General features: G+C 39.7%; 3 protein-coding genes across 8 annotated transcripts in view; 2 read left to right on the top strand and 1 right to left on the bottom strand.

Annotated features, from left to right (window-relative positions):
- Positions 1 to 204: 204 nt before the first annotated feature.
- Positions 205 to 2,894, bottom strand: LOC136712917 (uncharacterized). The gene is made up of 5 exons (XM_066689743.1): positions 2,829 to 2,894; positions 2,234 to 2,449; positions 1,496 to 1,625; positions 1,268 to 1,401; positions 205 to 1,072 (listed from the first exon to the last, which is right to left on the bottom strand). The coding sequence occupies exons 2-5, from the start codon at positions 2,351 to 2,353 to the stop codon at positions 224 to 226; spliced, it is 1,233 nt and encodes a 410-aa protein (XP_066545840.1). The 5' UTR covers positions 2,354 to 2,449; positions 2,829 to 2,894; the 3' UTR covers positions 205 to 223.
- Positions 2,895 to 3,012: 118 nt separating this feature from the next.
- zcchc8 (zinc finger, CCHC domain containing 8) lies at positions 3,013 to 8,982 on the top strand. The gene is made up of 14 exons (XM_066689341.1): positions 3,013 to 3,214; positions 4,019 to 4,059; positions 4,295 to 4,369; positions 4,494 to 4,596; positions 4,798 to 4,875; positions 4,991 to 5,094; positions 5,454 to 5,519; positions 5,617 to 5,677; positions 5,942 to 6,069; positions 6,295 to 6,437; positions 6,627 to 6,748; positions 6,862 to 6,948; positions 7,041 to 7,158; positions 7,379 to 8,982. Exons 1-14 carry the CDS (start codon positions 3,041 to 3,043, stop codon positions 8,260 to 8,262), a joined length of 2,184 nt encoding a protein of 727 aa, XP_066545438.1. The 5' UTR covers positions 3,013 to 3,040; the 3' UTR covers positions 8,263 to 8,982.
- A 3,943-nt stretch (positions 8,983 to 12,925) lies between these two features.
- The window catches only part of clip1a (CAP-GLY domain containing linker protein 1a), a 68,692-nt gene continuing 63,353 nt past the window's right edge, over positions 12,926 to 18,264 (top strand). For 5 of the 6 annotated variants that reach the window (XM_066689957.1, XM_066689953.1, XM_066689954.1 and 2 more), the window contains exon 1: positions 12,926 to 13,033. The gene's annotated coding sequence lies outside the window, so the exon portion shown is untranslated. The remainder of the gene's footprint in view (positions 13,034 to 18,264) is intronic. The other variant, XM_066689956.1, reaches the window with a different exon arrangement.

Here is an 18,264-nt window from a genome sequence, read left to right as displayed (position 1 = left end):
TTATGTGGGCACTCACCTGAGAGTCTTATGATAAAAGATATGTGAATCTGCTCTAGAGAGGACTACAGGTATTTAAAACAACACTTGCATTTGTAAGTTACAGTCTTAAAAATCAAAGGACTTCCCTGTAATCTTCCACATATTAAAATGCAGCCCTGGTGCATCTGGTGAAGTACAGGTGAAACATTTGACATTTAACACCAATTGATATCCAAACAATTATTTATTTGCATATTAAACTTGAGTATAATACGTGTGCAACTCCAGTGATGAGGTTGTGATTGGCAAATTCTAGGATGAGAAGCAGTATAGGGTATTCGCTGTGCCGTTTCCACACCGCAGTGGCGTCACTCAATCCCATCCAGTTCATTAGCAGTATTTTCATGGACTCTGGAAACAACTGGCTGACCAGCTCCTCGGCTGGTGGCAGATCGGTAATTCTGTCAATGTGGCTTAGTTTAAATCCCTCTATCTGTTTGCTAATACAAGCATTGGCCACATTGAACTGCTGTCCCAACCAACTGCCTATTGTAGAAAGCAAGCAGCTGTTGTAAACTGAATTCATGTCTCCGGGGGTTTGGTCCTTGGTCAGATTATATGTTGTATTTAAAATCTGTAACACGATATCTGCCAATTTATTTTCATTGAATTCCTGGTTGACATACTGCTCTATGTGATCCAAAAGAAGTAGGATCACTTCGTTCTGTTCATTTCGCATATCCTTTGCATAGCTCTGAAACAAATTGTCTAAGCTTTTGATTTTCTGAGTCACCCGGTAAGACAGAAGTGAAGGATTTAACGAGTCCCCGTTTTCTAGACTGCAGTAGTTGTGATCAACTGTGGAGGAAATGGAAGATATTGCCCAACATGGAGTACCTGGATTGGACTCGGCTATAGTTTCTGATTCTAGAACATAGGAATTCTGTGCTGCGTAGGTTCCTGTCTGAAGTCTGTGCATCCAGTCTTGATTGTGCATTTCAATGGGGTTGCAGGGCTCTGAAATATTCAGTTGAACACTCAAATCATAACTTGGGTTTAGGGGTCCATCATTTATTCTAGACTTCCACAGGTCCTGTAAGAAAACACAAAAGTAAGGTTAGGCCAGTTTAATTGCTATTGTACAAGATTTAAAATTTAAAAAAGCATTACATAACATCACAAAATACATTATCTGCTACTTTTTATGAACAAAGATATGTATGAAGGCTATAAATCCTTACTTAAGAGATTTAGTTGGAAAAGGTTTTTTGATGTTACAGTTAAGTACCTGAAATGTTTCAAGGACAGAGAGCTGTTCCTGCTTGCTATACACTTCAAAGGCCACACGGAAAAGCCCCTGAACGCTGTAGAACCAAAGGCTGTTGGTCCCGCTGGGAAGTCTCATTCCATGAACTCGAAAATCTATAAACCAGCATGAATAAAATGAATGTTTTATTCCTGTTCAACAGTAAAATACGTGAATGACACTTAAAGTGGATTGAAATTGTTGGTTTACCGGAAGAAAAATTCAGTTTAGTAGCCAGTCCTTTCTTTGAGAATTTGGCATGAAATCTTGTATGGTTCTCTATTCGGATGCCTGTTTTTGAAAATAAATCAGCCCCCAGAAACAGAGGAATCATCATGTCCTGAAACAACCACACAAACAAAGGACGTCATCCATGTTACTCCTGCCTCAGCTGTGACCTTCTAACTGTTCAGACCATAAAACCTGAATTATACACAACCTTCCCGCAATAAAACGTTCTTAAATATGTAGATTCCTGATGCAGATCTAGATTGTGCTGATGCCAGACCTTTATATAGAAACTAAAAGGAAATAAATAGGGGAGCAGCTCATCTAGTCCAATGCCTTAAATATGTGCTTTACAAATGTTGATAAATAAAGGAAACTAAACTGCTCAATTAATTTATGGAACAGATGGAACGCAATCAGGGTTCTCTCAGGCGAAACCTTACAGGAAACATTTGTTAATACATCAGTGGCACAGACATATTGCATAACCCACCAAATATATGTGTGGGGGGAGGGAGGGAGAGAGAGAGAGAGAGAGAGAGAGAGAGAGAGAGAGAGAGAGACCGACCCCAATGGCATCCTAGATAACCATGCTGCTACTAAATTGACTTCATTATATGATCCACTCCTGCACATCTTTATCTGCATTAATTCGGACAGTGGAGAAAAGTGTGATTTACTGTACTTCGTGTATGTATTTAAGAAAAGCGTGTGACAAACCTCTGCTTCATATTTTTGGCAGACTTTAAACGAACCGAGATCTGTGAGATACAAAAAACGAATATTTCTTTGCGCAGCGTCCCACGGCTGCAGATACAAAGTTGTCACTTCTGAAGCCATCGTGTAGAAACGTTTTCACCTCCAGTTCAGCCGTGTTTCGTGGATACAGTTTCAAACAGTCAGTGATGTGAACAGGATCCATCGTGTGCATCCTGCCTGCATTGAAAGTCATTGGTATTTAAATAACATGTTAATCATAGGCTATAAGTACATCTGGATTCAAATACAAAGTGGCAAGATTATATCATTATTCCCTCGGTGCACATTTATTCCATAGAAAACGTTTAATTACGTGTTCAGGTACATTTGTCAGATTATATTAATGGTCATCAGTCACTTTCGAGTACCTTTCAAGTTTCAGTTATCTACAGAAATAACAGGAAGAATACTGTTTAAATTACTGTTCGTGTATACTATCTACACAAAATGTGTATTTACGTTAGTTACGTACACCACACTAATATGTAGGCTATATTATTCCACTTTATACCTAACACGTCATGAAACACAATAATAACAAATGCAATATACATACTTCAATTCCACCCATCTTCGTCGCACTCGTATGAAAAAGCAACAGCACTGGTCTCTTGGTTTCATTACCCAATCGATGGCCGTGTTTTGGTTTCATTACCCAATCAATGAGCTGGATGCATTACCCAATCAGCGAACGGGGTGAATTACCCAATCAATGAGCGAGTTCTACTACCTCTGACCCCGTCAACTCTGACCGGTAGAAAGACAAAGATGGCGGAGGTGGATTTTGGGGACAGTGAGCTGTTCGAGCAGTTAGACGAAAACAAACCTGTCTCGACCCACATTCGGTTCGAAGATGAAGGAGAAACTCAAGATGAGATCCAGGAGCTCCGGGAGAAATTGGAAGAATACGAGGAAACGATTAGCCGCCTGAAAGCAGAGAATATCCTTCTGTTATCAGCTGCGAAATCACTAGCCTCTCGCAGGGCGCTTGTTCTGTGGCCTACCCACTCAGGACTGAGAAATCAAATCTCGCCGCCCACAGAGCCATTGGTTAAGAGTGCAGGGTTTCTCTCTCGCAGGGTTTTGTGCTGGAATAAACCCACCGATGAACACCTATTTTCTTCCTACAAATTCGTGCATTATAATTTTTCTTTTTCGTTACTTTTTACATATGACCTAATAAGATGTTTTACTGATACCGGTGCTTTTGTTGTATTTAAAAATAGTAACTGAGTGGATAAAAAAAAAAATAGCCGGTTCTTTTTCACATTAGACGATAATTCGTTATTATTCGTCACTCATTATATATATATGTTGAGATGTATTTTATGTTGTTATAAGAAACTAAAGTGAAACATTTGCAGTAATCTGGTTACATACGTCGAAACAGTGTTTCTTAGCAGAAACGAGAATTCAAGTGTATCTTTTCAGTGATTCATATATATCCACCCCTGTCTAATTAATTCCCAAACATGTTAAATAAGAGACAAACGTGTGCGCATGTAAAGTATTGAAACCAGTTGTGAAAATGCAGCCAGATGACGGCATCTTCACTTCCAATGTTCCATATTCCATGTGCAGTTAACATACTAAGCTAATGCGTTATTTGCTTAATCTGTATTTCTTATTTCCCATCCATTTAGAACTTTAGTTTTTTTGCATTCATACAACAAACACACGTGTTTTCTTCTCTAAATATATATATACATACAAACTGTTGATATTTCCTTAACTTCCTAATAACATCAGGAATTGAAGAGAAAGTTGCATATTTTGGCACAGCCAAGGTAAGCCCGTTTCTACCTGCATGAAAACACATGAGCAGTTTCCATTTTAGAAAATAGTGTGCCTTTTGCCATTTTATGACCATATATACACCACATCTTCATTTTCAGGCACAGCATGTTTCCTGTGTCTTTCCATTTGTCCAGTGTTCAATCCCATAGGTTTTCCTGTCAATGCCTGCTTTTCACTTTCTGTCTTGTTTATATTAATCATACTGATTCATGTTTTCTTTTGCAGTGGGTTAAGAATTGAAGACACTAACTTTGATGGGCCACTGCTGCAGATTCTATTTACCAACAATGCTATCTCAAAGTAAGTATATTAGACTATACTTACAAATATGTATGTTCACAGTAGTTAAATCTTTGACTTGTTGTAAGGTGTCCATTTGTGTTATGAATTAATGCATTAACAAGCTAGTACTTTTTTCCTCCAGGCAGTACCATCAAGAAATCGAAGACTGTATTTTCAGCCTAATACAGAAACATGAACAGGAGGCAAATGAAAAGGAATATTCCTCGTTTCACCTCAAACCTCAGGTACTTTATCTTACGGTACTTTTAATTTTATTGATCTGAAATGTTGTGAAGCCATATTCATTTGTTTTTAAAAAATAACGCAAATGCTAAGTCTGGATCTGTTTTTGTAACTGATAAGTTCAACATTTTGTTTAAAGCTTCATATTGTTTTCAATGACTTGCAATTCTAATGTGGATAGACTTTTTTCCTGAACTTTATAGCCATCAAGTTTTGTGCTGGAAGAGAACCATAAAGTGAAGACGTCCAATACAATACAAAAAATCAAGGATGCTTTTAGCGTAAGTAGATATTTTCCTTTCAATGTGTTAATTCTAGTACATTCAATATCTAATGTTAGTAGTGGTACATGTTCACAATATTGTTTCTATAATTGTATTAATTTATTTTTAACAGGTTGTCGGCAGTGTTCTTTATTTCACCAACTTTTGTCTTGACAAACTTGGACAGCCTTTGTTGAATGAGAATCCCCAACTGACTGATGGATGGGAGATTCCCAAGTATCCTCCATAGACCGTGGATGTGCCCCTGGAGCAATTTCTCCCTGGCTCTTTAGAATAACCTTCCAGTTTATACTATCACCTGCACATTAATGCTATATACACAAGTCAGAAGTATGTAATCTTCCAGCACATACACACTAAATGTATTTTTAGTTGACTATGGAAGAGTCGGAGCCACCTGACAGTGTTATAAAACTGGGTGTAACGGGCGTTTCCTGCAGGTCCATGGGCCAAGCAGTTAAGGTGTGGTTTCTGAATCTTATGTTTAAAACCTTGTATGTTCTGTAAATAGTCCAGTTTTATAATGCAGCTTACCAGACCATCGTTAATGAAGTTCCTGAATAAATTTTGCAAAGATACCAGCAAGTGTTTGGCCAGATTATATCTCTTGATGGACAGGATGTGCAGATCAAGGAGAAAAGGTACAGTATGTTGATTCTCACATTCATATAAACATTTCAGATATTAGAAGACAAACATTTTTAAGGAGTTAATTCTAATTGAGACTTTGACCTACAGACCAAAACCTTGCTGCTTTAACTGTGGTTCAGAGGAGCACCAGTTAAAAGACTGTCCAAAGGTATTTTTTTTTTTTTTTTTTTTTTTTTTATATATCAGTTGTTAATTGTTTTAATATTTTTTTTTTTATTATTGTAGCCAGAATATATATACTAGGTATTTAAAGTTTAAAAATAGCCTTAGCAGTAATTTCATGAAACTGATTTTGTAATTTTATCAGAGCCCATAATGCAACTAAATAAAAATTGCTTGGTCAATTTTATTTATTTATTTATTCCCCCCCCTTGTCCAAGAAGTTCATCATCTTTTTTTTTTTTCCTCTAAGCCAAGGGACATGTCTCGAATCAATGAGAAGAGAAAGGAGTTTTCTCAAAACAGCAATGTAAGCAACCAGCGATATCATGCTGAAGAAGTGGAGGAGAGGTTTGGGAAATACAAACCAGGAACCATGAGGTAACAGTTGTTTGACTCAAGGTCGGTCTTCTGATGCACATGTAATGAACTGAGGCCTCTGTGTCATTTACACTTATAAAATCCATTGTAATATAGTATGGCTTAGTGTACACCTTTTATGCCTTATACACACTGCTTTCTGTAACTATATCTCTGGGTATGGTGGTCTCTGCCATGCAGCAAGACGATGCAATTGCTAATATATAGTGACATTGTTGTTGACAGTGAAGAGCTGCAAGAAGCACTTGGTCTTGAAGAGAACACTTTGCCACCATATATTTACCGCATGCGTCAGCTGGGATATCCCCCAGGCTGGCTGAAAGAGGCAGAGATGGAGAACTCTGGTCTGACTCTCTATGATGGGAAAGGTAACTTTATTTTTTTAATTTATTTTTCCTTCCATTGATCAAAGTAGTTTTTGTGGCTCAACCTAAATAACGCACTGCTTCTTTACTGTTGAAATGTAATTTCTTACATATGTGTAGCATGAGTGCATTTGGCTAACAACTCTGTCACATATTAATTCGTTATTGCTGCCATTTCCCCCTTTTTCACAGTGTCAAGTGATGGGGAAATTGAAGAGGATGAAAAGCACCAGGGCCAGCAAATCTCCTATGATGTGTCAAAACTAGTAGATTTCCCTGGCTTCAATGTCTGTGCGCCAAAACACATATCTGATGTTAGTATCTGTAAATTATTGAGTTTGATCTTTGCTCTCCTTGAAGAAAGGCTATTAAATGCTTTGATATTTATAATTAACTTGTTTTACTTCTGTCTTGTTTTTGTTTATAGGACTGGCGGTTGTATGGGTCTATTCCTATGCAGCACAGCAGTTTAAAAGCAAATTTTGCAGCCTATCTGTCACGTAATTTTCCTTCGGTAAATTGATCCTTTATTTTGCAGATTTTTGTGATTTTTATTTCTTAATTTCATTTTGTTGAATATTCTAATGTATGTATTTTTGTTTACAGCCAGGGTCTAACTCCAGCAAAAGACCACATGAATCTGAATCGACGCCTCGTAATCCCAAGAAAAGGAAATCTGATATCGTTGATCCTGCAAAGTGCCTGGACATGGATGTGGATTCAGGTAGATAATGCATTAATCAGTTTAAAATTGTATGTCTCCAGTAAACATAATGAGCAATTATCAAGTCTTTGTTTTTCTTAATTTGTTATTGTAGTGTTAAGGAAGGCAATTTCCTTTTTTGGAAAACTGATATTAATTAGTCAATGCTTCTCTTTCCAGATAGTTTTGTCTGTTTTACTGATTGAACTCTGATTTGATCTCGGTAAATGTCCGTCTCCAGGCTCTGAAACTCCCTGTCGCTCCAGGAGTTATGATAACTTCCAGTTCCAGCCTCCTCTCCCTCCTGGCTCACCTGGCATGGGAACCCCACCGCCTCTGCCCCGTGGCACCCCCCCGGGCACTCCTCCGAACTTCATCCCCCCTCCGCCTGCCACCCCCACACCTCCACCACTGCCCAAGGGCACTCCCCCACCCACCCCCACCAACAGGTCCCCGGCAGTGCGTGCGCGGGGCGGGGGTGATGACTCCACGGACGAGGATGCCCTGACTCTGGAGGAGCTGGAAGAGCAGCAAAGACTGATCTGGGCGGCACTGGAGAACACGGAGACCAACAGTGACTCGGAGACCCCTGTGGGCACCCCTGTGGGCACCCCTCTCGTGGGCACCCCTCTCCTTGGGACCTCAGGGGCATCCTCGCCCTGCAAGAATGACACTGAAACATTGCCAGAGGAGTCCGACGAGTTTGAGAAATTGGAGGCCGTCATCTCTGAACACAATAATGAAGACACCAGCAAGTCCGCACCAGCCGTGGAGACTGTGGAGAGCGTGGAGACTGTGGAGAGCGCAGAGACCATGGAGATGGTGGAGAGCGCCCAGAGCACCGTGGAGGAGAAGGCGGAAGTGATGGAAGTGACCAGCGAGGTTGAGGTCACCAAAGCGGAGGAAAATCCCCCGGCCGAACCAAGTGGCGGCACAACTGAAGATCCGGACGGCACCAGTGAGAAAGTTGAATCCGTCCCCCACCGGAGTAAATTCGCAGAAGGCATCATTCCCTTTGAAGACACAGCGGAATACACTAATGTCGCAGAAGCCACTGGAGTCTACTTCAAGATACGGGACTTGTTGAAGAGTTCGCCTCGCAACCAAACTAAAAAGAAACCGTGAGAGTTTCACCTGCAATGGAGAGGGCGTTGAAACTGTAACCATCCAGGGATTCGGTTTAAACCTTTCTATTCAATGGACCATTTAATGTTTTTTTCTTCTCATCTGTGCTGCATAAAGATTGGGGTTTTAATTATTTAACTACTAGCAGCATGAGGAGAACCAAAATCAAGATTTCAACAGTCCAGAATGTTTCTCCACAGATGTTTTTTTTTTTTTCTTAATTTTAATCATCCTTTTCTTTTTGTAAAAACAAATATATAAATCTTTCTGCGTGTAAAAGGGTAGTTTGTAATGTAATGGTCACGTAAGAAGTAGGTTTTTTTTTTAATGATATTTTTTTCTCTAGTGGTTGTCCTGTCACAGCAATCCCCTGTTCTGTGGCTATGGTATTTAATGTTTTAAATGTTACAATTTTATAATTTTATTTTCAGTCTTGCTTTCCAATCACTTACAAAACCTTTCAGGGATTTCAGGCATCCTGTTATTCAGGTATTTTTTAAATATTCTCAGTAGTTGGTTTTTAATGCCCCATTTGACTTTGTAACCAACATTCAAAAGTACACATTCATCTTCCACTGTTAATAAACCTTTCTTTTTTATATACTGAACTACACCAAACATATGTAAAAGGCAAATCTGAATTTTAAGTTTTCCATTTCTGTCAATACCATGAAAAGCTAACATGGATGCAATAGAAAATAATAAAATAAGAAATTTTAATTGCTCTAAAATTATTTTTTTATTCAGGAATTCGTAAGTATATATTTATTTTGTTAAGATTGCATTAAACATTGTTTACGCATTAGGGAATATATTTATAAATGTTCATTATCCCCAGCAGAGGGCACCATATACCAGGCTAGAATTACAAATTGAGATTTAATTAATGAGACATTTTAATATTTAGAAGCCTGTCTATGGCCCATTGAGGGGCAGTGTAACTTATTCGTTTCTAAATACAATCTTGACTTTACATTTTATAATTGCTTTATGTACATAGGCTTTGAACGCATCTTTATTTAATCTTTAAATTGCATTTTCTTCCATTCTAATCGAGACTAATGATGGCAAGCATTGAAGATATGTCAGGTAAGATAACGGGTAAGTAGTTCTTTTAGCAGCACTTCTCTGGCAGCACTGGCATTCTGCAACTTGAGCATGTGAGTTGCTTTGGGATGCTCAGCTTTAAAGGCTGTGTATATTTACTTTTTCTTATATATAACTGACTTGATCTGGACATCCATCACGTTAGAATTGTGGAGCTTTGATATTGGCCATCATTGTGCCTTACAGGATGTGCCTATTGTTTTAAGTGCAGCCCGTTCTTGCCTCCCTGCAGACAGCCGTGCTCGCCTCATTGTAGTTTGTCTAATTGGTGTCTGGTTAATTTTGTTTATAAACGATGTTGTAACTTATCTTTTTTTTTGTTTGTTTTTTAAACGCACACAGCTCTTTAGGTTTTGGAAGTCTCGGAGTTTGCCACCTAGAGGATTATTTTATAATCCCCACCCAACCCGACTGCCAACGCACAAGTGGAAGAATTTGCAGATTACACAAGACATTCTGTTACAAGAAAAAGCAACAAAAAAATCAACTGTTGCATCAATGTAGAAAGCAGAATGTCAGTGTGTATCTGCTGACTATAGGCATCTCCATTAAGGTATGATTGGAAGTGTTCTTCAAAGCCAGATTGAAACTAGATGGGCCAGTATATACATTAAACACTGCCACATATTTCTGGTTGGGTTGCTAAGATTTTGAGTTCAAGCCCCTGGTTCAGCAAGTAATGCTGTGTGAGTTACCCTGAAGATGTTTTCTATCCTCCTGCTCCTCCTTTCAGATGACCCCTAATATGGATGTCTTATATCACCAGTAATAAGTGCCTCTTCAGCAGCAGTTGTTGATGCAAAACTCACCTGTTAGACCTTGGGTTGGGACTTTGGCCTGTCTGATTCACTCTCACTGCTGGTCTGTGGTTCATCCAGCTCACTAGTAATAAAATTGAATTATTTATCTATTAATTAAATAATGAAGTAGATTTTTCAAATACAGAATTGTGACACAGACAGGAAGTTCCAGTGTATGAGTGCCATGGTCTCCAAGTCATTTGTGGAGTGATAGTGAAAAATTTATGAAGTATTTTCTAATTCTATTATAATGTAGATTACAGAAGACTACATGTATTCGAACACCTATAAATACTTCTGCAAATCCTTTAAAAATCCCAGACCGAAAAGAAATGTGTAGTGTTGCAGCTACATATATGATAGCATTACCAGCCCTTGTTGAACTTTTCATATTTGTCTTTCCATCTTCTCTATGCAGCCATAGATATATTAAACTTCTGTTTCTTATTAAATATGTAGATTAAAATGCATAGATATACATTGTAATCATTCTATTCATTAGGGTAAAAATTAACTTCCCATGGGATTATAGTGGTTCCCAATGTCCTCTGTAAAGACTGAGACTGTTTCTTAATTAAGAAATGCTTGCTATTAAAGACAAAAGCAGTAATAAGTGGCATCACCTTCATTTTGCTGTCATAATGTCACCCTGAGGATGTGATAAATTACAATTTCTTCCACAAGATTAATGATTTTGTACTGTATATATTAAAGATTGTTTCTCACTCAACCACTAGTCCTAGTAAAACAGGATTCTCAGAAGGCTTATTTATGTTGTGCCCACAGGGTTTTCCTTGTAAACTGAGAAACTATTTTCATTTAAGCATTTTATTGTATAGTTTTAAGGAAGGACTCTTTAAATCATACATATGGATAGGATGTATGCTTATTGTTTTGTACTGATTGTATCACTGCAGTTTGTAGTGCTTTGGTATGGTTCTTGTGTCTCTGTAAGGAATAAATAACACTAAATTGCATGAATACAATAGACATGGGTAAGTAAAAGAGTGGGTTTTCTCATGTGTTCAAGCATTTTTTCTAATTTGCAAAAACAAAAACCCTGCTAACATAATATGCATTTGTGTAAGAGAATCTTTCATTTGCTAAATAATCCTTGCAGTTCCTCTCTACGCCCTGAAATGAGGAAGTGAAACTACTGGCACGCTGACAGCCCGTTCTTCCCGAGGATTGAAACATGACCTGACAGGTGGTATCTATGGAGACAGGAGGAGAAAGGCATGGCTGCCTATCTCTTGCTTCTGCATGGCTCTAACGATAGCACTCTTACCGTGCACAAGAACCGCGCTGGTTACATATATCCCTTTAAAACAAGCTTTCAGTTGTAGCTAGCTGTGTTATCTGTAATTAGCTGATTTCTGCTTTGTTGTTTCCTTGGCTTGACTGATTCCCTTTTCTCTTGAGAAAACTGAAATCCTTAGCCAGCAGTCCTCCATGTAGCTTTAATTTCTATATTTGTTTTGCCTGCTATTTAGGTAGCCTTTCATCTTCACATTCATGCAAATGTTGCCCATGGCTCATCCCTGGATCTCAGCTATTTGGGATTTTGCCTTAACAAAGGTAAACTTCATATTTCTAGAACATCAATAGACATTTGAACTGCTTGATGAAGGTGTGAGATCCTGCACACGAGTACAATTATATATTGAGGAATGTACTTGATTAAACCCACATGTATATGTACTTTAGATACATGTGAATATATTTCTTCATCCACTTTCAATAGTAGTCAATACTACTAATACTTGTGGGTAAGGTCTTGTCACTGGTAATACTAGCTACGACTCCCTCACCTTGGCAGTTGAAGACTGAGACTGAACCCCAAATACCGATGTTATAGGCTTTGTGTTTAAGCCAGCTGATCCCCAAGTTCCCCCAGTGCGTTTATGTCGTTTTTAAGTTATTCACAATCTTCATTTAAATGAATGGTGTTCAGTAATTGGTGGTGGTGTGTGAATATTTGTAATTAAACTATACAAATATTTTTAATGTCCAGGAGAAATTGGAAAGATCTCAGATGAAATGAGTTAAGACTTTTGACTGCCACTGTCTTCATTTCTATAAAGTGGCAATGATTTCAACTGAATTGGTAACATTCTCCAGAATTATGAAAAATGTAAATATTGATAGGTCTTTTATAATGGTAATCCTAATATCAGACACACGTATACATTACATATATATAAAAATAGGTTTAATATAATAGTGATTAAGCCTCTTCGTATAAAGGCGTCTGCTAAATCAATAACTGATACTGATAGTTTCCTAAGGTCTGTGATCTACCTTTGGCCCCTTTTTTGACTTAAAACAAACCTGACGTCTCTGAGTGACGTACACGCTGACCACCGCCTTCTGGAGAAAACACTTCTGTATATATAAAGTGTTCAAAGATTCAAATTACTAATAGGTTTCTTAGAGGCATCGAAGACGAATGGCAGCTGACTTGTGTAATTATTGTGCTACATTAAGCATCGCTCTGAAGGAAACCGAAATTAGAAGAAGGACAGAATTTTAATAAAATGCCTGCAGTGGCTGAGACGAGCACCCAGGGAGAGTCAGCGCCAGCGTTCGTGCAGCGCAGATTTCCGCAGTTCTGCGCAGATCTGCAGAATCCCGCCGATCCCATTGGCGGAGCGGCGCAGAACTGCGGACATCTGCGCTGCACGAACGCGATGTCCGCGCTGGCGTCCCGGTGACGTCACTGCGCCGCTCGGCTCTCTGTGGTTGGTGGAAGGCGCTGTTAAACCTGCAGCAGGAAGACGGCAGAGGTGGGTCTGTCTGGTAGGAGTCGGCAAGATAGTGGAGTGGGTTTACTAAACGGCCAAGTATAAAGCGGGACGTAACAGGTAAGCAATGAGACCTGGCATGACCCATTGAGGTGCAGCGCATCAGACTGCAGTGAACCTGTGATACTTGGGGTGGAAAGTCATACGACATCGCTCGTCAAGGAAAAGGGAGTCGCTGGCGGTATTGCTTCACCAGCGAGCCGGCGCTCCTTCCTTGGGCCTCCGCGGCTGTGTCGCCTGTAACCCGGGCAGAGGCCTGTGACCAGATTAAAGGAGGGAAGCTACTTTGTTGTGATGTGAGAGAAGACCAACCACCGCGTTTAGCCTTTTGGATGTTTTCTAGAGCTGTGGTAGGCTGGTGGTAGGTCGTGACATTGAAGCAGGTACAGCAGCACACGGGGGCTGATGGTGGAGGTTGGCTGACCTGTGGCATTTCAGTGTTTTTTTTAATAAAAGCCGCTCACACCCCTCGACCACACGCCTCCCTGGGAGCTGCTGGGTCAGGGTCCTGAGTGGGTTATGTAACTTCAGGGTGAATGGATGTAGTGCTTGTGTGATGTTAAGTTATATACAGTAGAGCTGCTTTGGCAATTGCATTAGTGTTTTGTTTTGTTTTCTTTCGTTTTGGCAATTGGATGCATAGCAATTTTAACCACCGTATTATGATGATGATTTATTATTTGTCATGCAAGGGGAATGACGTCAAGCTGAAATGTACTAAAACGTATGACAAACAGATGTGCCACCTCACCGATCAGTGAGATGAAATCCACCGGCTAGATGTGGTGGGGAAAAAAAAATCCAACGTGTCAGTCTGGTTCAAGTGACACGTGGTGGACTCACAACAGTGCAGGAATCGCCATAGTGAGATCATAATACCATCCACTTAGTACTTGCGCTTTTAAACAGCATTATAGAAAGATTGCTTTATAAATATTGTGTAAAATTGGCGATATAAGCTTTCTTGAACCAAAGGTTTTACGCATAACGTAGATCTAAGTCAATAAATAACGTGGATCTACTTGTTTCATTAAAAATATTTCTGAAATGGACGATGCACGTACTTGTATGATTGGATATGGTTAGGAATCACAAGACCTAATAAACTGCTCCGACACTTTTGCGCCTGCCTCGCCTCTTGAGTGCGCGCCCACTGCTTCTGTATTAAGGCTACTCTATCTCAAGTCTGTTGCGCATGATGGAGACCTCTATTGTATTACTGTGTTCACCACTGAACAGTGACTCGATCTGATCATGCCCTGCTCGTCTGCAAAACAACAAATATCTTGCAATGTTGCATTAATAAGTTACACACTTGCGGAAGTTGGACGTCGGAATAGAACAGTGGTCAGCGACCTCCCAGCAGAGGCGCCGGAGGAGGAGTAAGGCTTTTCTACGCATGTCATCAATTGAAATCAGGATCTTTAGTTCGCACACAATGTTCTGGAAACGATGGGTCGTGCATTGTTTACAGCTATTTGCAAATGCTAGTTTTTGTATTCAGTGTAGTGCTTGCCTGTGTATAGTCTAGTCCGTCCAGTGTAGTAACAATTTGCAAAAGAGAGAATGTATTGTAATGTTGTATTGACTTCCAGTACTATTTAATCGTGATGTTTCGTTTCTTGATTTAGCATTCGATTTGATTTATAATGCAGCAATTAATACTAATGGGTATTGTGCTTTAAGTTCACTGAGCGTAAGGCAGCAATTAGTCATAAATAAAGAGACTGTCTTTTTGGTGGCCTACTTCGTATGCAGTGAGCGCTGCAACAAAATGCCTTTTATTGAGATTGTTTTATTGTACAGTGGCACATAATGGAGCATCTGATATCCATGTCTTCCTGGAATCCCGCTGCATGAGATTTGGCTTATGGATTTGATTGCCAATACCATGTTGTAGGATGGAGTCTAGTCACTGTTGTACACCCAGTGACTGTTGGTTCTTGGCAGCCTTTTTTTATTCCAGACCTTTAAGTGGTGCACATGGAGGCACTTGTCTTATAGGTTTGTGAAAATTAAGTAGAGGATGGGGTAGCAACACAGTTGTGATAGTTGGATTCCAGAGTAAAGTGGCACCCCACCCCAATCATGATTAAAAAATAATTAGGAAAATTATAAGTCATTTTCACAACCACTACACACTCCCATGCTGTTTCTGGTCAGTGCTCTTTTGCTGTGCTCCTGGTGCTTCCTACAGCAGGCTGGGGTTGGAGCTGCAGTTTTTCAGCTTCCAACCTGACTCTACACTGATCTCGTTTAAAGAAAGTTAATATAAACCTCGGATTTGGAGGCAAAACATCCATGTAATGGTTGAATCCAAGCTCTCCAATCTACCACTGAAACAAGTGTATGCTTTTCACTGGCTGCTTGCTATCAAGGCACAGATGGTGAAACACTTCATCATCTAACTTGCTATGCTGGCAGAATTTAAAATATTGGCTGACATGACCTAGCCATCCTTTTATACCTGTGGGTGTTCAAAGTGCTGCAGCAGAGGAATGGTTTGTCACCAAGAGGGTCTGTTCTCACTCAGTGTGTTACCCCGAGCAAGTTATTTAATTGCACTGTTCTTTGGATGAGATGAAGAACTGAGGTTGGAAATTACTCTGCATCTTTAGTGGTTGGTATGTAGTTGTCCCCCTTGTCTCCATTTTTTTTTTTTTTTTTTTTTTTTTGGTTGAAAGTTGAAATCCATTTTGAGATGCAGCCTTCACTGCTGTCAATCTGAGCAGCGTGGTCCCATGTGTCCATCTAATTCATCAGCTGGGATGAAGCACATGCATGGGCATACTGTAGAAAACCATGAATGTGCACAATAATAAATAATCAATGGTGCTTGATGGTGTGGGTTTTGATGGCTTGCAGAAATTCAAAAGAGGATTCCCAGGCAAATTATTTAGTTTTTTAGATTAAAGTTAGCATTATGGAATTGTAAAATAAAAGAAACATAAAAAAAGGTCTATGTGTATTCAAAACCCTATAATTACAAAGTGGGATGCCAGTGCCTGAATATGAAGTTACAAAATGGCTGCAGTGTTCTCCTGGCAAGAGGATGGATTTTTTTATTTTTATATATATATATGAAAAGCCCTGACGGCATGTTTAAATAAATAAATAAGTATTCTGTGGAATGATGGTTTTCACTCATTCCACAGGGAACTGAGTTGCCCAGGCCCTAATGCTTTGTGAATAGTAGCCCTTCAGTGTCTGTTTACTTTGTCTCCATTTTTATTACCGTTAACTCCTCTACTATAGCAAGGGATCCCTCCAGGAGCTGTCTGTCGGATCTCTTTTACACGTGACATCCTCAGCCTTCACTGTGAATGCTGGAGGCGGACGCAGTGCTGAACTCCATTAGCTCCCTCTCGGTTTACTCATTATAAGAAACTGAATACAGTGCTGAAGGACGGTATGCCCTTCCCTAGCCTTGCACATTCACCTGGCCCTATTACAGCCAAGAAGGCTTACCAAGCTGTGTGGCTGACATGCTACCCAGGCCCTGCGCTGTTTAAATCCTCCGTATAAGGACCGAGCTGACTGGGATAGATTGTCATAATTAAGTGCCAAGATTGAAAAGCCTTTGAACAAGAGAGAGACAGTTTCTGCTTTCCACGGGTCACACCAAACTTAATGCCTGAATGCAATGAAAATTATATATTGCTGGTCTTTGCTTAGACCCAGAATCCCTAGGAGGACTGTATACAATTGTGGCTCTTGCCAGAGAGTTTTAGCCACCTCGTGCGTGCTTGTTGGTCTGATCTTTCTCACTGTTCTTAAAGAGTCTGTCTCTTCCGGCTTTCATTCTAACTGAGCTTCCTGTTAATTCAGCCAATTATTCTACTTAAAATCAAGTATATTTTAATAAAGTTACTGAAGGATTGGCACTCGCCAAGACCAAAGTTGTAGACCACTGACCTAGAGGTTTGATAGTTTTCACATTGACAGGCCAGTTTAACACTCCTAGTTGATGTTTGCTTTGGCTCTCCATTCAATACAACATGCAGCTGTATTAGCAGAAATTAAATAATTCAGTATTGAAATGAGGTTGGCTCTGGAAGCATCCGGAATGTAATTGAAGCACCTAGGTCTTTCATTGTGTAAGTGACTCACAAGCTGCACTCTGTCATTGTGCTCTTTCCATTGTTCTTTGGTGGGTTTTGTGATGCAGTTCATTGATCAGAATACTAGAGTGCCTAATTCTATCAATGGTGGGATCATGAAAAATGTACACACTTTAGTTTTGCTCAGTGAATGGGGAAAGTAGGGCAGCTGTTCCAGTACTGGGTGCACGCTCTTCTCTTGTGAACCTTCACTCCTAGATCCTAAACCCTGCCTTGTGGATGTAGCCCAGAAAGTATTTTCTAACTATGTATGTATTTCTTATCAGATGCCCTTATCCAGGGTGATTTACAGTTTACACGAGAAACATTTTAAACCATTACAAAGTGCAGTAATACAACCCATACGATATACAAAAGGTATACATCCTAGTGTAATGAGGACACAAGTGCAAACATAATACAGTTAAGTCCTAGGTAAGTGCTAAAGGGTGGGGGCGGGGGGACAGAGGAGAAGTTGCAGTAAAACAATAGGTGTTAACAATCCCTAAGTACGTGGGAGTATAAAGAAGCAGAGTTAAAATAAGTGCATAATGGCAAGAGTGCTGAGCAGCCCAGAAGATTAGGCTTCTGTAATACAGGTATAACTAAGCAACCAAAGCATTGTTCACATATAGCAAATCGAATGAATGTGCACCTTGGGAATTAACACAGTGGGGCTTGATTAGGTCCATGTTGGCAAACTGTAGGCAAATTGCCCATATTAAGTATCTAATAAAACGGGCAATTTGGCACAGGCACAGTTCGGGCCTCATGTTTCAGGTGTTAGGTATATGGTTTTTAAAGATGATAATATTTTTTGCGGTATCAGTCTTCTCCCCACACAGAAATGATGCAGAGATCCATGTTTGCAAATAGCAGATGGTTAATGTTTGGGTTAGTTTTTTTTTCTTTTTTTCCTCAAATCCAGTTTTGGAATCTGTGAAATTACAGTGGAGGTGCCAGTATCCGGTTGGACATGTGGGCTCAGTCACATTGCTGCCAGGCTTTTCATTTTCCCAGTCTTTCTCAGACATGTTGTCTAGTTCTGTTCCAGCTGCTGTCTGCTGTTCTTTGGTCTATATTTCCCTCCGTCTGTCACTCCACTTTCATCCCTGCATTGTTCTGTCTCACTGCTTCTTTTTTCTTTTTCCCTTTTAGCTCTTGTGTTATTGTCTTATCGGTTGGTCTCTG

The sequence above is a fragment of the Amia ocellicauda genome, chromosome 17, assembly GCF_036373705.1.
Source record: "Amia ocellicauda isolate fAmiCal2 chromosome 17, fAmiCal2.hap1, whole genome shotgun sequence".
Classification (NCBI taxonomy): domain Eukaryota; kingdom Metazoa; phylum Chordata; class Actinopteri; order Amiiformes; family Amiidae; genus Amia; species Amia ocellicauda.
The sequence above is the reverse complement of the archived record's forward strand: the minus strand, read 5'-3'. Positions and strand labels throughout refer to the sequence as shown.